The sequence below is a fragment of the Nycticebus coucang genome, chromosome 14 (genome assembly GCF_027406575.1).
Source record: "Nycticebus coucang isolate mNycCou1 chromosome 14, mNycCou1.pri, whole genome shotgun sequence".
Lineage (NCBI taxonomy): Eukaryota > Metazoa > Chordata > Mammalia > Primates > Lorisidae > Nycticebus > Nycticebus coucang.
Window position 1 is genome coordinate 61,545,433 of NC_069793.1, and position 19,228 is coordinate 61,564,660.

The 19,228-nt window shown below is 37.9% G+C and overlaps 1 protein-coding gene across 1 annotated transcript; it reads right to left on the minus strand.

The window, feature by feature from the left end:
- Positions 1-4,688: 4,688 nt before the first annotated feature.
- On the minus strand, positions 4,689-5,627 carry LOC128565429 (olfactory receptor 51B6). Its single transcript, XM_053561861.1, has one exon. It carries the CDS (start codon positions 5,625-5,627, stop codon positions 4,689-4,691), a length of 939 nt encoding a protein of 312 aa, XP_053417836.1.
- Between the last annotated feature and the right edge of the window lie 13,601 nt (positions 5,628-19,228).

Consider the following 19,228-nt stretch of genomic DNA (forward strand, 5'->3'; position numbering starts at 1 on the left):
TATCCTATGGTTCCCACAACCAGCCCACACCAATGGCCCTCTAGAAACTCTGCTGTGAAGAGACTGAACCTGTTGCTGAGTGACACAGCTGCTCAAGTTCATTATATGCTTCCGTGGAGTCCTGACTTTATTTTAAGCAAAGTTGTTAGACTTATACTTTAAACACCTACAGAACTCTTCACTAGACACAAAGGAAAGTTACTTAGAAGCTGTGAAAATCCATCACTTGAATTAGAATTCAAAGGTATTATAAGCATCATTATTGAGGGTCTCTTATTTGCCTGACATTCACTGGGCTGCTGTGGCATGAATGAGAAGGATCAGCGGCAGCCTGAGCAGTCCTCTTATAGTCTCCTAGTCTTCTGTTGACTCTCTCTCTTCCCTCATTCCCTCATTTGAGTATTCAGTGCTCTTATGATGACTCAATGATTAAAAACTATTCACCAAAAATCAATATTTCATAAGAGTATTAAATAGAAAGTGGCTGCTTAAAATTTAGGATGGTTGAAGATGTCCTGTGAGCTTGGTATACCCAGAATACAAGCTCAGGAAGGAGGGGGAGAACCTTGTATGAAGGGACTTTGATCATTCACTTTGAGGAGTCTACTGTCACATAGTAGGTGGGCAAACAGTTTAGATTCCTTAGAGTGCATGAAGACACAGACATCCAGAGATACACCTGAGGATTCAGGAAGGAGAGCAATAAAGAAACAAACTCACTCTTTACCTAATTCTTCCATTTAGATGAGAACATTTTTAACCTCTTATTCTATTCTATTTTTTTTTTTTTTTTGAGATGGAGTCTCACTATGTTGCCCTGGGTAAAGTGCTGTGGCGGTATAGCTCACAGCAAACTAAAACTTTTGGGCTTAAGCTGTTATCTTGCCTCAGCCTCCCAAGTAGCTGGGACTACAGGCGCCTGCCACACAGCTGGCTATATTTTCGTTGTAGTTGTCATTGTTTTTTGGTAGGTCCGGGGCCAGATTCAAACCTGCCAGCTCCGGTGTACGTGGCTGGTGTCCTAGCCTCTGAGCTATGGGCATTGAGCCTCTTATTCTATTCTAATTAGTGAATTTGGAGCTAGCATAGGGAGCAACTTGGGGATAGGACAGCAGAAATTACAAGTATGGCAAGTATTTCTAAACAGAAATATTTGCAAATGTCCTGGGCCATCCACACAAATTATGCATAGCATAGTTCTTAAACTGAGGCAGAGCATTTGCTGTGGTCTATGTTTGTACATTTGGCTTGCCCCTGGGTTACCTAAAACGCTCTGTTTATGTTTAGTCCTCTTTTGGTGATTAAAGTCAAGGAGTTAAAGTGCAGAGTTCAAAAGCTCATCTAACTATGCATAAACAGAGCCAAGGTCTTAAATTTTAAGGCAATTTTATTCTTCCTCAGCCTTGGGATGTCTCTTCTTGTACTGAATCTGTAATCAACCTCAATTGCCACCATGGAGAGTGAGAACCTGCCCGGCCTGGAGTCCTTCTCACGGATATGAGGGTGAAACATCCCTACAGCCTGCTGTGAAGCCCTGTTCTCTAAGCCAGGCATTCTTCTGCCTCTAGTCCAAGCTCCTTCTCCTCATTTATTTTTTATTTTTCATGCAATTGCACATATGGCCCACCCTTTCTCACATTTAAAGAATGTACACCAAGCTTCATTCATGTCCAGACTCAATATGAACTTACTTCCTTTTCAGGCTCTGGTTATAAAGAGTTCAAATTAGTAGCCCTCCACCAAGATTCACAGTAAAACCTCTTCCTCTGGATCAAGAATTGATCTACTTCTTCATTTTGAGTGCACTTTCTATGTAAAAATTAAGCATTTATATTTTAGATGTATAGTTGTCTTCTATGTGTATGTGTTAAATAGGAATCATTTGGAAATTAGCTTGGACTCAGCTCTACTTTTGACAATGTTCTAAAAATGGTAACTCACTATTCATGAGGGACAACTAAAACGTGGAATTCATTGGTTGCAGAGATGCTTATCCTTTATGAAAGACAGCCATGAATGGACCATTTTTTTTTTAAGAACTTGCATGACCTTGTCTATACACTGAAGTGTATGTTAATATATAGAGCAGAACAGAGCATTGCTTTGACCCATCATGAACACTCTCCCATCCTGTTCCCCTTGGTTCTCATCTTCAGATGTTCTCCTGGGATCATTGTGAGCCCAGAGCTCGGCTCTCTCTCACAGGACTCATTTCCACAACAGAAGCTGAAACTCTCAGTTTTTTACATGTGTCATCATGAAAGTTTTGAGATGCACAATCTCAAGAAATATAAAATCCACTTGGATGGAAACAAAGGACGCACTCCCAGCAAAACTAATAAGCCCAGCAAGTTGAAACTTGCATGGGTAAATCAGAAAGGACGTTGCAACTGTGTTCTTGAAAGTGAAATAATGGATCATAATGCAGGCTGTTTCAAAATTTTTGTAGTGACCCACATATTTCTCTAATGCAGCAGTTCTCAACTTGTGAGTCACGACCCACAGGAAGTGTATTAGCCGTTCGCGGCATTAGGAAGGTTGAGAACCACTGCTTTAATGTATTTTCTCTGATCTCTCCATCATTTCTCTTTGATGTAAAGAGGATGAGAAGGGAAGAGAGAAATTTTTGAGGGTGTCCATCTAATGTGTCTATTTACAGATTTTATGAAATATATCACTCTTCTAATACCCTTTATATCAGTGTAGTATGGCATACTTCAGGATCATTGGCTCTGATGTGAATTTGTCCCCCTTCTAAGAGCACAAAGAAAGGAATACATTTTTGAGTGTACCAGATGAGAATACAATTTAGGTTGCTCTTATCTTGAAAGGCATTACAGGAAACAATAACAGGGACCTAAACAGAAACACAGGAAGACATGGGTCACTTTAAATGTCTTTTACTTACTTTATTCAAACATGGTATTTCAGTAAAAACTGTGCATGTGGAGTTTCTATAATACACTGGTGAATAAGACCTGTTATTTTTATCCTCTGGAACATAAATTTCACATGTAATATAGGCAAACACAGCCAAGTTGAGTATAAAACAGTCTTTGGGGTTGATCACACAAAGATCATGTTCTAACCTGAAAACTGCTATGTCCTCATTTTGTTTTCTTCACATTATTCATAAATTCAAAGAGTTTTTTAAGATTATTATTTTTCTGTGATGGACAGCAGTAGAGCAGCGATGGCCCACTCTGACAGTATGACATAGCCCAGGGAGAGAGAATCGGACATGAAATGCCAGGAGTCTAAAAGGAGCCACCCAGCTCCATGTACACATGCTCCCAGAATTTCATGTGCTACATTCCACTCACAGAATAGCTTTTGCTGAGTTAAATTCAAAGGTGTATTTGAGGCATGGGACCTGGCTTCTTCAGGTGGACATTGTACAGAAGAACCAACAGACATACAGAAAGACATAGGTCACTTTAAATTTTATTTATTTCTCTCCTCTATGCCTAGACTGTGAGTAGAATCAACGTTGAATGATATTTAAACCATACAGTTGCAAGCATTGTTTGCCTTTTCCCCTGCCACTCATGCAGGACCAACGATTTTTCAACTCTGGTATGTGTCATATACCCAGACACAGCTATCTACCCTTGCCTATGGTGTGCTTGCAAATTGCACTATTAATACCACTTTATTGCCTCAAAATACATCTCTCCATTCAGCAGTATCTGGGAATAGCTCATCAAGACAATGCTCATCTGGATTAGGAATTGTATCTCTATTTTTAAATTACTACCAACAATATCATTATTTGATACTTATTTACCATGATTCTACCTGAACAGATTTCTCATAGATATACTCTCCCTGGAGTCATTACCATCTTGAACTAGGAACAGAATAAGACTCGTTTCTTTCATGTGGTGCAATTTTCTAGAAACAGCAATGGGCTCCATATGAGCAAGCAAACTGAATGTATATCTGTGACCAAGAAAGCCTTATTCCCAGGTCTATCATGACTGATACAAACAAACCATATGAAAAATCATGACCTTTAATTCAAATACTGGGTACTTCCAGGTGCGGTGGCTCATGCCTGCAATCATAGCACTCTGGGAGACTAAGGGGGATGGATCCCCTGAACTCAGAACTTCAAGCTCAGCCTGAGAAAAATGAGACCCCATCTTTACTAAAAGTAGAAAAAGTAGTAGGGCATTATAGCAGCTGCCTGCAGTCCAAGCTACTCAGGAGGATGAGATACAAGGATTGCTTCAGCCCAAGCATTTGAGGTTGCTGTGAGCTATAACATCACAGCACTCTACTTATGGTGACTGAGTGAAACTCTGTCTCAAAAATTAAACAAACAAACAAATACTGGGACCTATGCCATAGACCCCCAAACCATATAAGCATACATATATAAGTATATATGTATACATACGCACATGTAAACATACATACACACATACATATGTATATCAGGTCCCATAGTGTTCCAAACACTATGATTTGCCTGGAGAAAGCAGCTAACATTAGTTGGGCACTTGAGATATGTGCTTAGTATTATACATATTTCATGTTATATACAACTCATCAATAAAAGTCAGGGTAAGATGATCCATGTAGCAGAGGGTCTGGTTGAAACACATTTTCTTAGTTTCACTTGACAACAAACTTGTCTACTTTTAGTTATCCTTAGTTATTCCCCTGAGACCGAGGAGTAAAAGTCATGCTTTAGAACAAGGCAGCAAAAGCAAGCGGAATATACCATTCTGGATCTGCTGGGTTTTAATGCTATAGATGACAGGGTTCATAAAAGGAGGGAACAAAAAGTAGATATAGCTCATTGTGATGTGGACCACATGAGGAGCATGCTTTCCAAACCTATGAATGAATGTCAGGCCAACTACTGTGACATAAAAGACTAGGATGCAGCAGATATGGGAGACACATGTGTTGAGGGCCTTGGCCTTTTCTTCTCCAGAAGCAATGCCCATGACAGTCTTGAGAATCAAAATGTAGGAAAAAAAGATTATGAGAAAGTCCAAAAGTACCATCGCAAATACAACCATGACTGGATAGAGGCGGTTGAAGGAGATGTCAGCACAGGCTAGCTTGATGACATCTTGATGTAGACAGAAAGCATGAGACAGTACATGGGATCGACAATAGGGAAACCAGTGCAAGCGAAGGATTATTGGCATAATTGACAGACTGGCCCTTGTCAATACCCCTACCCCAATCTTTATTACTCGGGTGTTGGTAAGGATGGAGGTATATCGTAAGGGGTTGCGGATGGCAATGAAACGGTCATAGGCCATAGCAAGCAAGACACCTGACTCCACAATAGAAAGAGTATGGATGAAGTAAGCCTGAGAGAAGCAGGCCCCACGGCCAATCTCCCTGTAGCTAAACCATAGAACACTCAACACAGTGGGCATTGTAGTCAATGTTACTCCAAGGTCTGTAGTAGCCAACATAGCTAAGAAATAGTACATGGGCTCATGGAGGTTATGATCATCCCTAATGACAAAGAGAAGAGTACCATTGCCAAGCAGTATGCAGATATAGGCCACCAGTAATGGGATAGAGATCCAGAGATGTGCCTTCTCCAGGCCTGGGAAGCCGGTAAGCAGGAAGTGGGGAGCCGTGGTGTTGAGCCACATTACCAGTGTTGTCAAGAGGAGGATACTCCCTTCAGTTAATAAAATAGAATCTAATTTTTTAGAAGTTTCCCTTTGAGAATGCTACCTGTTCATAAGATGTCCACCAGTCCTGACTTCCAGCAATAGCAAGGATGGTAACTTAGTCATTCCTGGGAGATTCCTGAGTGTAGAATAGAATTTATAAATAGCAACTCTACATATTATTCAGAATTTACTATATGTGAGGTTATTCGAGAATACACAAGGGATACAGCAATGTATGCAGAGTAGACTTTGTCGATGTTCTTATAAATCAAATAACCCCCCAAATGAAGACAAAAGGAAAGAAAAAAATCACTATATTTGAATAGTGCTATAATGGCTTAGACTTACAGGGTGTTTTTCATGGTACTCTTCACCTTGACTGTGGCACTGAGGGTGGATATAAGGGTTTCCTAGAGACTTCCAGACCTAAAAGATCTGTAGAAACATGGCTCTAAGCATGTTTGTTTGAAGAGTCAGTATGAATATCCTGTCTCAAAACAAAGAAACAAATAATATATCAAAATGAATAAACAAAATAAATTACATTGTAATTTAATTTAAAGGATTGACTATATTCAGGGTGGAAAATTCAATTGTTGAAACTGGAGAGTTTTGAACACAATAAGACATACATTTTACTTAAATGTCTTTAAATACATAAATCTCTGTCACCTAACTTCATGGCCTGATTTACTGATGCCCTGTTCAAAAACCCCTAATTTCATAATATAGATAAAAACAACTAATTTAACATAGATTTTATAATAAGGGTTTGAGGACACCATTTCATAAAGGTACCAAACTACTGTAGTATATCACCTATTTGGAGATGCAATGGTATAAAAATTTGCTATTTAGGTTAGCTCAAAGAGAGTATTTTTTAAAGCTGTGGTCTGGTGAGAAGTAACTAATATCAGAAGGCTCTGTGACTCACTGGCACTCTGAAGTATCATCTGGTGCAAGCAGCCAACCTCAGAATAGATTATGCACTCACTGATGTCGTGAGCCAGAGTAAATGTGACCACCCTCTGAGGTGGTTATTACAGAGAAGATCCTCCTTGCTCTCTATCTGGATGTTATATCAGGATTGTTCACCAGGAGATGGGTCAAATGATCCAATTTTCTCAGGAAGCCTTGGGATCAGATGTAAGATGACGATGAATTTCTGAGGACTGTCTTTGATTGTGAATGAAAATATTAAACTAGAGTTTCTCTAAGCAGCAGGGAAAAGGTGATGTGTCTGGGTAGCAAAGGGTAAGGAGAAAAGAGTAATGAACAATTGTGGGCACCTCTGACTGAGCTTAAGAAGACCTTGAGACTGGAGCATTGGAACTCTGGGAGGTTGGGAGAAAAGCAATTCCATCCTCAAAATATTAGAACAGGAGGAATGGAATAACTAAATCCTGCCTGTTAGTGAAAGGGTCAGAAAAACACTCAACTTACACAGAGTCAAACAAAAGAGGAGTGGCAAATAAAAATGTTATATATTTGAAGTATACAATGAGATGTTTTCACATAAGTATACACTGCGAGGTGATTACCACAATATAATTAATATAAATATCACTCTACATGATTTTTTTTTTTTTTTTTTGAGACAGAGTCTCACTCTGCCGACCTTGGTAGAGTGCCGTGGTGTCACACAGGTCACAGCAACCTCCAACTCTTGGGCTTAAGTGATTCTCTTGCCTCAGCCTCCCGAGTAGCTAGAACTAGAGGCACCGTCCACAATGCCTGGCTAATTTTGCTGCAGTTGCCACTGCTGTTTTAGTGGGCCGGGGCTAGGTTCAAACCTTCCAGCCAAAGTATATGGGGCCAGTGCCCTATCACTGAGACACAGATGCTGCAGCACATGGTTTCTTTTGAAGTTTTTTTTTTTTTGCAGTTTTTGGCCAGGACTGGGTTTGAACCTGCCACCTCTGGCATATGGGGCCGGCATCCCACTCTTTTGAGCCATGAGCGCCACCCGATTTTTTTTTTTTTGGTAGTGAGAATACATAAGTCTCCCTTCTTATCAAATTTGCAGTACACCTCCATAAAGCTATGGGGGGCAGAGATCAGACAGACTATGAATCTAGCCGTGTTATGGTAATAATAAATAAACACATAATAGATGATGTGGAAAAAGAAGGGAAGAAACAGTAGTGAGAGAACCTGCTGGGGACTAGAAAGCTGAGAAGCAAGTATAAGGGGACAATAATCTTTGAGTTTTCAACACGTTCTTCATGTGTCAAGTTCTGCACTGGGGCTTTACATTCACCTCTTTTTTACTGTAGACTCCTCACAACAGTCTATTTGCAGTTTCATGTAGTTATGCATGGCCAAGGCGACCCATTACTCAAATACAGAGTCTTTATTTTGTCTATTAAGGACTAGGAGATATTAGACATGGGTGAAATCCCTATAGTATTCAAAAGTACAATTAAGTGTGCTGTCTCTTTCTCTTTTCTGTTTTCATACTGAAAAGGTGAATGCTTTTATTGGCTTTATTCAGCTGCTTTTGTAGTTTATGAGATAAACCGTCAGGGGTTAAAAAATCTAAGACTGTTGCTTCAACCTTGCAGCCACTTATCTTCTCCCATTGTCACTGTCTTAATGTAGACTTGTGTTTTCACTAATGAGAAGCTAATTCCCAGACTCTCAAATGCTGCCCCATAAACCGAGGCCTCCGTGCAGACAGTCCAGAGAGAGCCCACTCAGACTCTCACCTCTTACATATCCTTTCACTTTCCCTGGGACTCTCTCCTTCACTGACACTATCCTCCCTCTGACACACTTATCCCCACTCTGCACTTTTATCTTCTAACCTTTGTTTTTTATCTGTCTTTTTTGGATCGTTCAAACTTATGCTCACTCTTCAATGTATCTTATCTACCAGAGCTTCATTCCCAATACTTAATCATTGATACAGTCCCTAGCACATAATTTATGTTTTGTTTTGTTTTTTCTTCAGAATCCTTCACTGATTGGTTTGTCTGCATTTACACGCTGGTTTTCTGACCATCTTGCATCCCTGGCTTTGAGCAGAGTCTCAAGCCACAGAAGCACATAGCAATTGATACACCCCTCCCAGTGGTCTATTCACTCTAAGTATACTAACTGCTAATCCCCAGCACCTGGATAGGTCTAGAGGGTCCTTATAAGGGATCCAGAAATAAAAACTCTGCCCTGTTTTCGATTCAGGAGGTGTTGTGTGCCTATTACACAATACGAACTTTTCCACATGCTGAAAATGATCTTTTTTTTTTTTTTATTAAATCATAGCTGTGTACATTGATATGATCATGGGGCAAAACGATCTTATGTGGAGCCACACGCGTGCCAGGTTCCATCTAAATTTAATTTTGTGCTGTGTCATTCTCATGGATATTTAAGAACTTTTTTCCAGAAAGTGCTTAAAACTCTGATAATTACAAAGCTATATTGCCTCAGGAATTTGGAAAAATAATCCATTTTTGGAACTTATCTAGACTTCTGAGGGTGGGGACAACAGAGGTAGAGTAAACCTAGGATTAGAATAAAAAGCAAAGAGATTAAAATCTCAGACAGGAGGAGAGAAATAAGGCCAATGGTATAATTTATGCCAGACTTCACATCTATTCCCTGATTTACTCCCACACTGTCCTTTGCCTCATGTGTTCTAGAACCCTGACTTATTTTATGCCTTTGAAGAGGTAATCCTTAAGGAAACCAAGTTTTAGAGATGTCTGGGTGTCTTTAGGATCTATTATCCATCTACTCTAAACAGATAGAACTACAACTTCTCTCCTGCTGAGAAACCAGCTTCCTATTGCCTGCCCTGCTCTGCCTTGGTGCCTACCTGGTGATCTGAGAGAGAGGATTCATCGAATACTTTCACTGACCTGAAATTTTGCTCTCTGCCACTCTTCAGTTCCAGTCATAAATCTCATATCTTTAGTCCACGAAGGATTTGGTCACATCAGGTTTTCAGAATCTGCACATAAGGCTCTGGCTGGCAGGAACATATTTACTTTAGAAACTCCTCCCCAGGGGCCATTCCTGATTTAGATAGACACTGCCCCTTCTGTCTCCCTTCTGGTTTTCTTCCTTCCTTTTTTTCCTTCTGTATTTGTACCTGCCAGCCTCTCAGGCATTGAGCTTTGATCAGCCATCCTTAAGATCTTTGTCTATGTCCTAGCTTTTACTCAAGCTCTGTCCTAGGAGACTGATTAATATTTGCCAGGATATAGAAGCAAAAGTAGACCAGCTAGAGATCTGAAACGAAACAGAGTTGTGGGAGAGCACATTTCCCCAGCTGTCTTTGAGAACTCCCAACCCTGTCCCTAAAATAAGGAATGTGCAAAAATTAGAGAGTAGAATGTCTGTTTCAGTAAAGTTACTCTGCTGCTCTTTCCCCAAATGTAGATGTCTGACTGCAATGTGAATCTAGAGCCTCATAGATGGCCATCTCAGAAATGGGGACCAGCATTTTTAGTCCTTGTTTTCCCCTTATTATTCTCTCTATATCCTCCATTCTCACATCCTCCACACAAAGAGAGGGCAAGGGTAGCAGTCATGTTTAATTAAGTGATGAGTAAGGTATGAGGATGAGAATCATAACGCCAATGCCCCAGAGGCCAGGTGTCCTACTCTGAATGTTGGAATTAGAATACTTCGTTTACATTGTGCTTCTGGCTCTTTCTGTGCCACTTTGAAAATGTTAATCTCATTATACTTCATGTTTCTTATCTCTAAAATGCATATGAAAGTTGGCATTGCATAAAGTTATTGTGAGAGTCTAATATACTTAAAATGGTAGTCAGAGTTTGATCAATAGTTAATATCAAGTATTTTTACCTTTTTCATAAACAAAATTATTCTTTAATAATTATTTGTATTTTGGACTATCTTCCCTCACTGAACAGTGAATTATTTGAGAAATAGACTCTATATTTTATAATTTTATGGCACGTAGATATTCAAAGTTGTAAGCTGGGGCATCACTTTCCTAATTTCTCATATTGGAGACAAAATATTCTTGCAGGCAATTTTATGTTTCTCTGATTGATGGAGAATAACTTTCACTTCCTATTTAAAATCGCTATCACTCTTTTACCTAGTAAAAAGATTTTCTTAACATCTACTAAGTGTTAGTCATAGTTGCATGGATACAATGTGTTTTATTAATTCATCAAGTGATAAGATTTAATTTAACTATTGATTATATTGATTAATTAATATAATGAGAATGAAAATTATATTGAGAAAGTATATTATAGATACATTAAGAAGGTCTTCATTGAGCAATTTTTTATTTAGTAAAAGTTTATTGAAGTTAATTTATGTAAAGAAATGTGAACACATCATTTAGGTCTAGCAGAATGAATTTGTTGTAGAGTAAGTTTGCACCAGTAATTTGCACCTAGAACAGAGAGTAAAACTACCAGTACCTCAAAAGCTCCTTTTCACTTCTATTAAGTTCACCTCCTAGACTTCTTGAGCCTAGTTATGATCTTTGTATAAGTGGAATCAAAGTCTATGCTTTCTTTTGCATCCAGCGTCTATGCTCACCATGATGTTTGTAAGAAACACCCATGTGTTTTCATGTACTAATGGTTTGTTCATTTTCATTCCTACACAATATCCTCATTATACGAGTATATCTCATAGTTACTCTTCTGCTCTTGATAGTTAATAGCAATCATTGGGGCTGTTACAAAAATGCTGCTCTGATCATTCTATTATACATTTGATTGTTTCTATGTACCTAAGTATGAAATTGTCTTGGGCCTAATCATAAGAATACAATTCCTTGGATAGGCGTATGTTTATTCACAGTATGTACTATCAAATAGTTAGAAAAGTTTCTATAAGTTTATATCCCACTAGCAGTTTATGAGTGTCTTGGTTGTTTCACGTCCTTAACAACACAGGTGTTTTCATGTTTCAAAAGCCATTTTGTTGAGCATGCAGTGGTATATTATCACGATTTTACTTTGCATTTCTCTGATATGCACCATAGTCCCTCATATTAGTTTTTATAGACATACCCACCTTTCTTTCTTGCCCACTCCCCTCATTCCTAACTAATACTTAGCAACTACTAATACATTCTCTACATTTCTAATTTTTTTCCATTTTAAGAAAGTTGTCATAAATGGAATCATTGACAATTTTCACTCAACGCATGTTTTTTTTTGAGTTGCATCCAATTGTAGCACATATTAATAGTGTATTCCTTTGTATTGCAGAGTGATAATCCATTGAAAGACATACCATGGTTAATCTGTTCACTTGTTGACAGATATTTGGGTATTTACCAGTTTTTAGCAATTACAAAAAAAAAAAGGTTGCTATGAATGCTCATGTTCAGATATTTTATAAACATAAGTATTCATCTATATGAAATAAATGTCCATGAAAACAATTGCTAGACCACATGATAAATGTATATTTAATTTTACAAGAAACTTCCATTTATTACAGGGGCTGTGCTACTTTCCTTTCCCATTAGTCAGGTATAATTGATCCAGAGTTTCATTATCTTTGTAAGCATTTAGTACTATCAAATTTTGTGTTAAGGACAGTCTGAAATGTTAGTGATATCTCACTGGGTTTAATTTGCATTTTCCTAATGATTAATGACATTGACATCATTTTTATCATTTATTTGCCATCTGTGCACCTTTTCCAATAAAAATTGTTTCATGACTTTTGCACATTTCCTAATTTTATTGTTTGATTCCTTTATAATTGACTTTTGAGAACTCTCTAAGTAATTTATACAACAGTTCTTTGTCAGACATGTTATTTGCAAATATTTTCTTGTAGTCTGTAGCTTATCTTTTCATCCTCTTAAACAGAGTCTTCTGTTGTCAAATCTATGAACTCTTCATTTAGCTCTAGCTTTCAATTTTTTTTTGTTTAATTTTACCCTAAAGTTTTAGAATTTTATATTTCACATGTAAGTTCATTACCCACATCCACTATGATCAAGTGTCCTCTCCACTCCCACACCAATAGTTACCTAGGTCCAGCACCATTTGTGGAAGAAGCCATCCTTCCTTCACTAAATTGCTTTGGAAATTTTGCCAAAAACCACTTATATATTTATGTGAGTCTATTTCTGGGTTCTCTATTCTGTGTGAGAGTAGAGAATGGTGTATCTGTGTCTCTGTCTCTCCACCAACACCACCTAGTTTTGATTCATGCAGCTATATGATAAAACTTTACGTTGAATGCAGTGATTCCTCCTATTATTGTTTCAAAGTTATTTCAGTTATTTTACATGTTTTGTCTTTCTGCATAAATTTTAGAATAAAGCTGACTAGGTCTTTGAAAAGCATTTAATAGTATTTTACACAAAAAATGCATTAAAACTGTGGCTCAATTTGGGAAAAATTGGTATCTTTACTGTATTGAGTCTTTTAATTCATGAACATAATATGATTCTCCATTTATTTGGGTGTTCTTTGATATTTTTCATTAGCATTTTGTAATGTATAGCAAATATTCTATTATTTGTTTATGTTTATACCTTAATAAGAATTCACTCTTAAAGGGGTTAAGTAAATTGTCTGTGTTTATATTCCTAGAGTGTTAGTTTCCCATGGCTGCCATAATGGAGTAGCATGGACTGTATGGCTTAGATAATAAAAACTTATTTTCTCTAAGTCCTGCAAGCTAGTTGTCTGGGGTCAAGCTGTTGGCAGGGTTTGTTTTGTTCTGTGACCTCTCTCCTTAACTTGTAGGTGGCTGTCTTCTCCCTGTGTTTCACATGGTATTCTTTCCGTATCTGTCTGTATCTTAAATTTCTATCTGTATTTGAAATTTCCTTTTCCTATAAGGACACCAGTCTTATTCGATTAGGGCCCACCTTAATAACCTCATTCTAATTTAATTATCTCTTTCAAGAGATGGTGGCTCACTCCTATAATCCTGGCACTCTTGGAGGCAAAGGTGGGAGGATCCCTTGAGCTCAGAAGTTTGAGACCAGTTTGAGTAAGGGTGGGGCTCTGTCTCTATTATCAATAGAAAAAAATAGCTGAGCATCATGGTGGGCATCCATAGTCCCAGCAACTCAAGAAGCTGAGGCATAAGGATGATTTGAACCTAGCAGTCTGAGAATACTGTGAGCTAGGCTGATACCATGCTATGGCACTCTAGTTTGGGTAAAAAAGTGAGACTCTGTTTAACAAAACAAATCAATGAATGAACAAATAAATAAACAAAAGGCTGTCTCTCTGAATACAGGCACATTCTGATATACTGGGAGTCAAGATGTCAATGTACAAATTTTGGGTGCAAACATTTTTTCAGCCTATAACAATAATCAGTTGATGATTCCAGAAATGACTCTCTTAATCTGATTTGTTTAAACAATACATTAATTATAACAGAGCATAGTAACAAATGAAAAATTTCTTCAGATATAGGAAATTTATTCTTCTGGTAATATTTGTTTATTTCCTCTTAAAACCAGTAATAGGTAGAGTGGTTCCTGTCTGAGTTGGAAAGGGAAAAAAATATCATCCCCAGGACTAAGGCAATAGGGTATGCCTAGCAAAGAACTGTGCTATGAGTATGTTTAGTTTAGTGTGTGAGTATAAGCAAGTATAAGCATGTTTGTTACAGATCAGGAAAAGAGAAAAATTATGGCAAGATGAACTCAATAAGGGAATAAGTTAGTGATAAGTGTAGATTGCAGGTTCTGGCTGATTACTCGGGAAGGCTGTTGGGCTTTTTGCAATACTAACTCTTCTTCATCTAGCTTCCTACTTTCAAGCTAGCTCTGAGACAAACCAAGCAGAAACCATAATTTGAATTCAGAAGACTTAGGCCAAGAAAATTTATAAATTTCTCCTGAGAGCAACTGGAAAAGATTTGGCTTTCAAAGTAGTTGTAAAAATAAATGGCCTCCCAAAGGTGGTACCAAGGACTACTGGGGCTATAAAGAAAAACTCTCTTATTCCCTACACATAAAGCTGCCACCTGTGGCTTCATTAGCCCAATATTGTATTTAGATATGATAATTTAAGAGCTTGGAGACATTAAATGTCCATAACCTTCATAGGAGAGGTTATGGTATCTAGGGAGATAGTTTCTTCATTAATAACCTCAGTGACTGATTCTCTAATCAGAATTTGAGAAGAAGCTACATGAGCTGAGTCTTCAGGAAGGACATAATAATCCTGCTCCCCAACACCATCAACTAAGCTATGATATATGTAAGTATGGTGAAATATACACCAGATACAGAAAGACAATACTAGGCAAATCCTCTGTAAGCTCTATAGAGAAACTAAGGGGAAGAAGAGAGGAGCATTACTAGTCCACAATTTTGGATGTTTGTACAGATCTCAACTGAAGTTAATAGAACTTGTGAAGAGATTTGGGAATAAGTATAACTGAAACATTTTATTCAGTGATATATATAACCATATATAAATATGGTTGACCCTTACCTATGGCTCTTATTTTTTCTAGGACATGAACAAAGAGGCAGCCCTTATTCTACTCGACTTTTTTTAAAAGAGGCAAAGAAGGATTATAACTGTAAATGGCAGAAGTTTATTTCCATTTCTACTGGGGTCCCATCCCGGGGGTGGGGTCCTTTAAAACCTGTGGATATGGCTGCAATTGACTGAAGAAAAGTAAATTTAAAAGCAGTGAGAGATAAAGAGACAGGACACGCAGAATAGAGTTTTTAAAGGTAAGAACACAGGGGACTATCACTAGCTTGTGGGGTTCCAGCAAATGGCCCTGAGTGTTCCACTTAGCTTTTATTGAATGCTATTTTCTCATTTAGCCCAGAGGGTAAGCTGAGGAAGGGAACAAAAAATGCCACAAGTTTCTCTGAGTTAGTATGTTACTTCTTATTCTATCTATAATCATTAACATTAAGGGTCTGAGCAGCCTTGAGAAATCCAAAACTTGAGCCTTGTGAGGGGGTCAGCCTCCTGTCTGTGGTCACACCACAGATTCATTGAGGGAAGTTAATCCCATTTAGTCCTCTGTGGAGTAGATGCCATGACATCAGTCTCCTCTGAATAACTGGTGCAACAGAGGAATTTTCCTCTGATCTCCAACCCAGACATCTTTCTCTGTGATAAGGGTACAAGTACTCCTGTCCATATTTCAGGGTTCAAGCTGTTCCCTTGATCTCTGCCCTGGCCATCATACAAATCCCCACAGTGAGTATTTGCTTTGACTGTTGACTGGGCAGGGGATGGCCTGGTTAATGTTCCTCCCCAGTTCTTGCTCTCAGCTTCCTCCTATGGCCATTCTCGTCTTCAGAGTGTTGACACACCCAGCAGGGGTGTTTGCAAGCTGTATCCCTTACAGGTCAGGCTTTTGGTACAAGCAGGAACTGCTCAGGTAAATAACTTAGCAGCTGTTTTAAAAGTAAATGGCTAAACTGTTTTTATTCCACCTTGCTCAGCTTATTTCTGTGTTTTTCCCTTTTTCTAGGTGTGTTTTTCTTTGCCAAGAATGGGGTATTTGATCCCCATTCTGCCTGCATCTTTCTGTATGTTCAATTATAGATTCTTTTTCTTGGTTTTATCCTCAGCCTTTGTAACCTCTTTCTTTCCCTATGACCTTACCCTAGTTTTGGTCTTTCTTAGAAATCAAAGGTAGCTCCTAATTGAGGACAGGTGCATTTCCCACAGTATGAAATAGGATGATTCTATAACTCCCATTATCACTGCATTGCAAGGTAGATCTTCATGGAATTCTGAGGAATAGAAAGAGAAAACTTTACATTCAAGCCTACTGGCAACACATAATCAATCCCTCATATTTTGGATAGAGTTACCTATAGTGATTCATTACTTGTGCTACATATACATCTACAATTGGGAATTTCTTGCAAAATGGTGGTATGGTAAAAGATTGGCTTAAGAAGATCATTGCTGAAGGCTCAGAGAGGTAGCAGTGTGGATAGGGGAGTGGAATTGTCCATAGAAAACAGAAGAGAAGGAGGAGCTATGAAGGATTATCAAACTACTAAATGAAGAATACAATATCACTCATTATATACTCAATAGGCACTAAATTATGGTTTTTGTCCCTTACTCTGGGAGACAGAATATAGACACTGAAAAGCGATTCTGTCAATTTTCCACTCCTTAGCATCAAGCCAAAAGTGTTGAGTTGTCACCTCATGCCTAGTGGTCTGTCACCTCATAACTCCTAGAAATTATTACAGATAGATCACATCTGTGCAGGTGCAAGATAAGAAGATGTTTTTCCTGGGGTGGGGGGCATCTTAAGGGTGATGCCTTACAGTGACAAAATAACCACCAAGAGGCATATTTGAATGAGATTTTCTTTATGATTTGATATAAAAATAACTTGAAGAAACTGTTCTGGTGTGACAAAAAATATATAGGAAATAGATTTTCTCTGATTCAGCTATATTTACTAATGTCTCTTGATTTCTTCACAAGTAAACATGTATCTCCCTCAGACTTTCACTTTTAAGGAAACTATTTCACCAGTTTTCCATTTGTTCATGTCAGAAATCTAGGGTCAGTCTTTGCTTTTCCCTTACTTCCATTTGCAACTTATCATCAAGTCTTGGTACTATCTCGAAAATCTTTCTCTTTCTCTCTCTTTTTCTTTCTCTCTTTCTTCCTTCCTTCCTTTCTTCCTTCCTTCCTTCCTTTTCTCTCCTTACTTCTTTTTTCTTTTTCTTTCTCTTTCTCTCCATACCCTCCCTCCTTCCCTCCCTCCTTTCCTCCCTTCCTTCCTTTTTTCCTTCCTTTTTCCATTGCTTCTTTCTTGGTGAAGTCATCATTACTACTCAGCTGGATTATTGCAAGGACTGTCTAATCTCCATTCCCTCCCCCCAACATGATTATGCTTCACATAGCAGTTCAGATTAATAATTTAAAAATGCAAATAAGAATATGTCACCACCCCTTCATTCATTATGATTTTAAAAATGTCTTCAATGTCTTCCAACCGTGTTTTTAATAAAATCAAAAAGAAAAAAATAAGGTCTGTAAAGCCCTATGAGACCTGATCACTGTATGGATCTCTAATATAACCTACTTTCCCTTTCCTATTTGCTCATCAAACTCCAGACATGCTTTTCTCCCCTCTCACTGAAACAATCTTCTCTACATCTTCACATGATCAACTCCTCTTTGTTATTTAGGTCTTTGCTAAAATGTCACCTCCTCATAGGTATAGTGAGATATACTCAAAGACCACCCCAATTACTATATTACCTTGTATGTAGTAGCCCCCCCCAATCAATCATCACTAACTACTGTTATTTTGCTTTAAAATTATATTTATGTTTATCTAAAACTATCCATTTTTCAAGTTACCTTATGGGTTAAAAGCTCAAAGACTTTATCTTATTACCATTTAATTATAGTGCTTAAAATGTCATTCCTGTCACTGGATGGACACTAAAAATACTCAGTAAATAATGAAATATATATATATATATATATTACACACACACACACACATATATATATATATCACATGTTAGGTACTTTGCACAGTGTTGTGCAAGGCAAATAAAAGGTGAATTTTACACGTAAGGGGACCCTAGTTTAGTGACTGAAGTGTCATCACAAAGGACACATCTCTTCTTTTCACTAATAGATAACTCCCTGTTTCAGCAGCAATAGAACTCTTACTCTGTATGGGGGAGGGAAGATTCAGAACCCTGTGGCTGAGAATTAAAGGAAGGATACCAGGAAGATGGTCGCTTAAATGCAAAAGAACTTGAAATGGGAGAGACCAGGTTCAAGAGAATTATTTTAGTGGACCTTCAGAAAAAAAAAAAAAAAAAAAACAGAGAGGGAAATACTACATGGAAATAGGGGAAAATAAAATTTTCAAATTGAAATAGAAACACTATTATAAGGCATATCTTTGGCTGGCCTAATCAATTATTCCAGCCCAAAGGTCTATGATCATCTAACTTAAAATTAGTCTGGTCATTGTTACAAGTAGGGAGTAGTTCTGTAGTGTCAAGAAGGGGCTAAAAAACATTTAGTGAGAACATCTTTTCTCCACAATTCCATAGATCAGGAGTCAAAGTTTCCCCCACAACTCCATAGAATCAGGAGTCAAAACTTTTCTTCCTCTCTCTACCTGTTCCTCAGTCACAAGGGCAGTGGCAGAACTTTTCTTCCCATACTTTTCTCTCTTAGGCTCCAGGTACTTTTAATTTGTTATATGCAGGAAAATGTGGGTTAGGAATCACTACTGTGAAAGCAATTCCAAATTTATGCAGTAAATTGGAAAAAACATTAGGGATGAGTTCCTTGACAATCCCCTAAAGTACTCCACAGAATATGAATTCTTCTATAAAATTTGCATTGTTGAGGGAAATGTTATCTAAATTGCTGAATGCATAAAAATTTTATTGGGGAGTGAGCTAAAACGCACGTTTTGAAACTCTGAGAATTTTATTAAGCAGGTGGGGAATGGTCCCTGGAACATGCGCTTAAGAACACAAACAATACAGATTGCTCTAAGATTATATTTTGAGAAACAATAGCTCATACTGATGTCATTATTGCCTTTAAGAAAGAATTGTGAGGAAGATAGTCAGAGTGAACCTTGAAAGTAGAGCTGACGTCGGTAAT

Coding starts and splice junctions, on each gene's coding strand:
- LOC128565429 (XM_053561861.1), bottom strand. CDS start 5,627: ATGTGGCTCAACACCACGGCTCCCCACTTCCTGCTTACCGGCTTCCCA.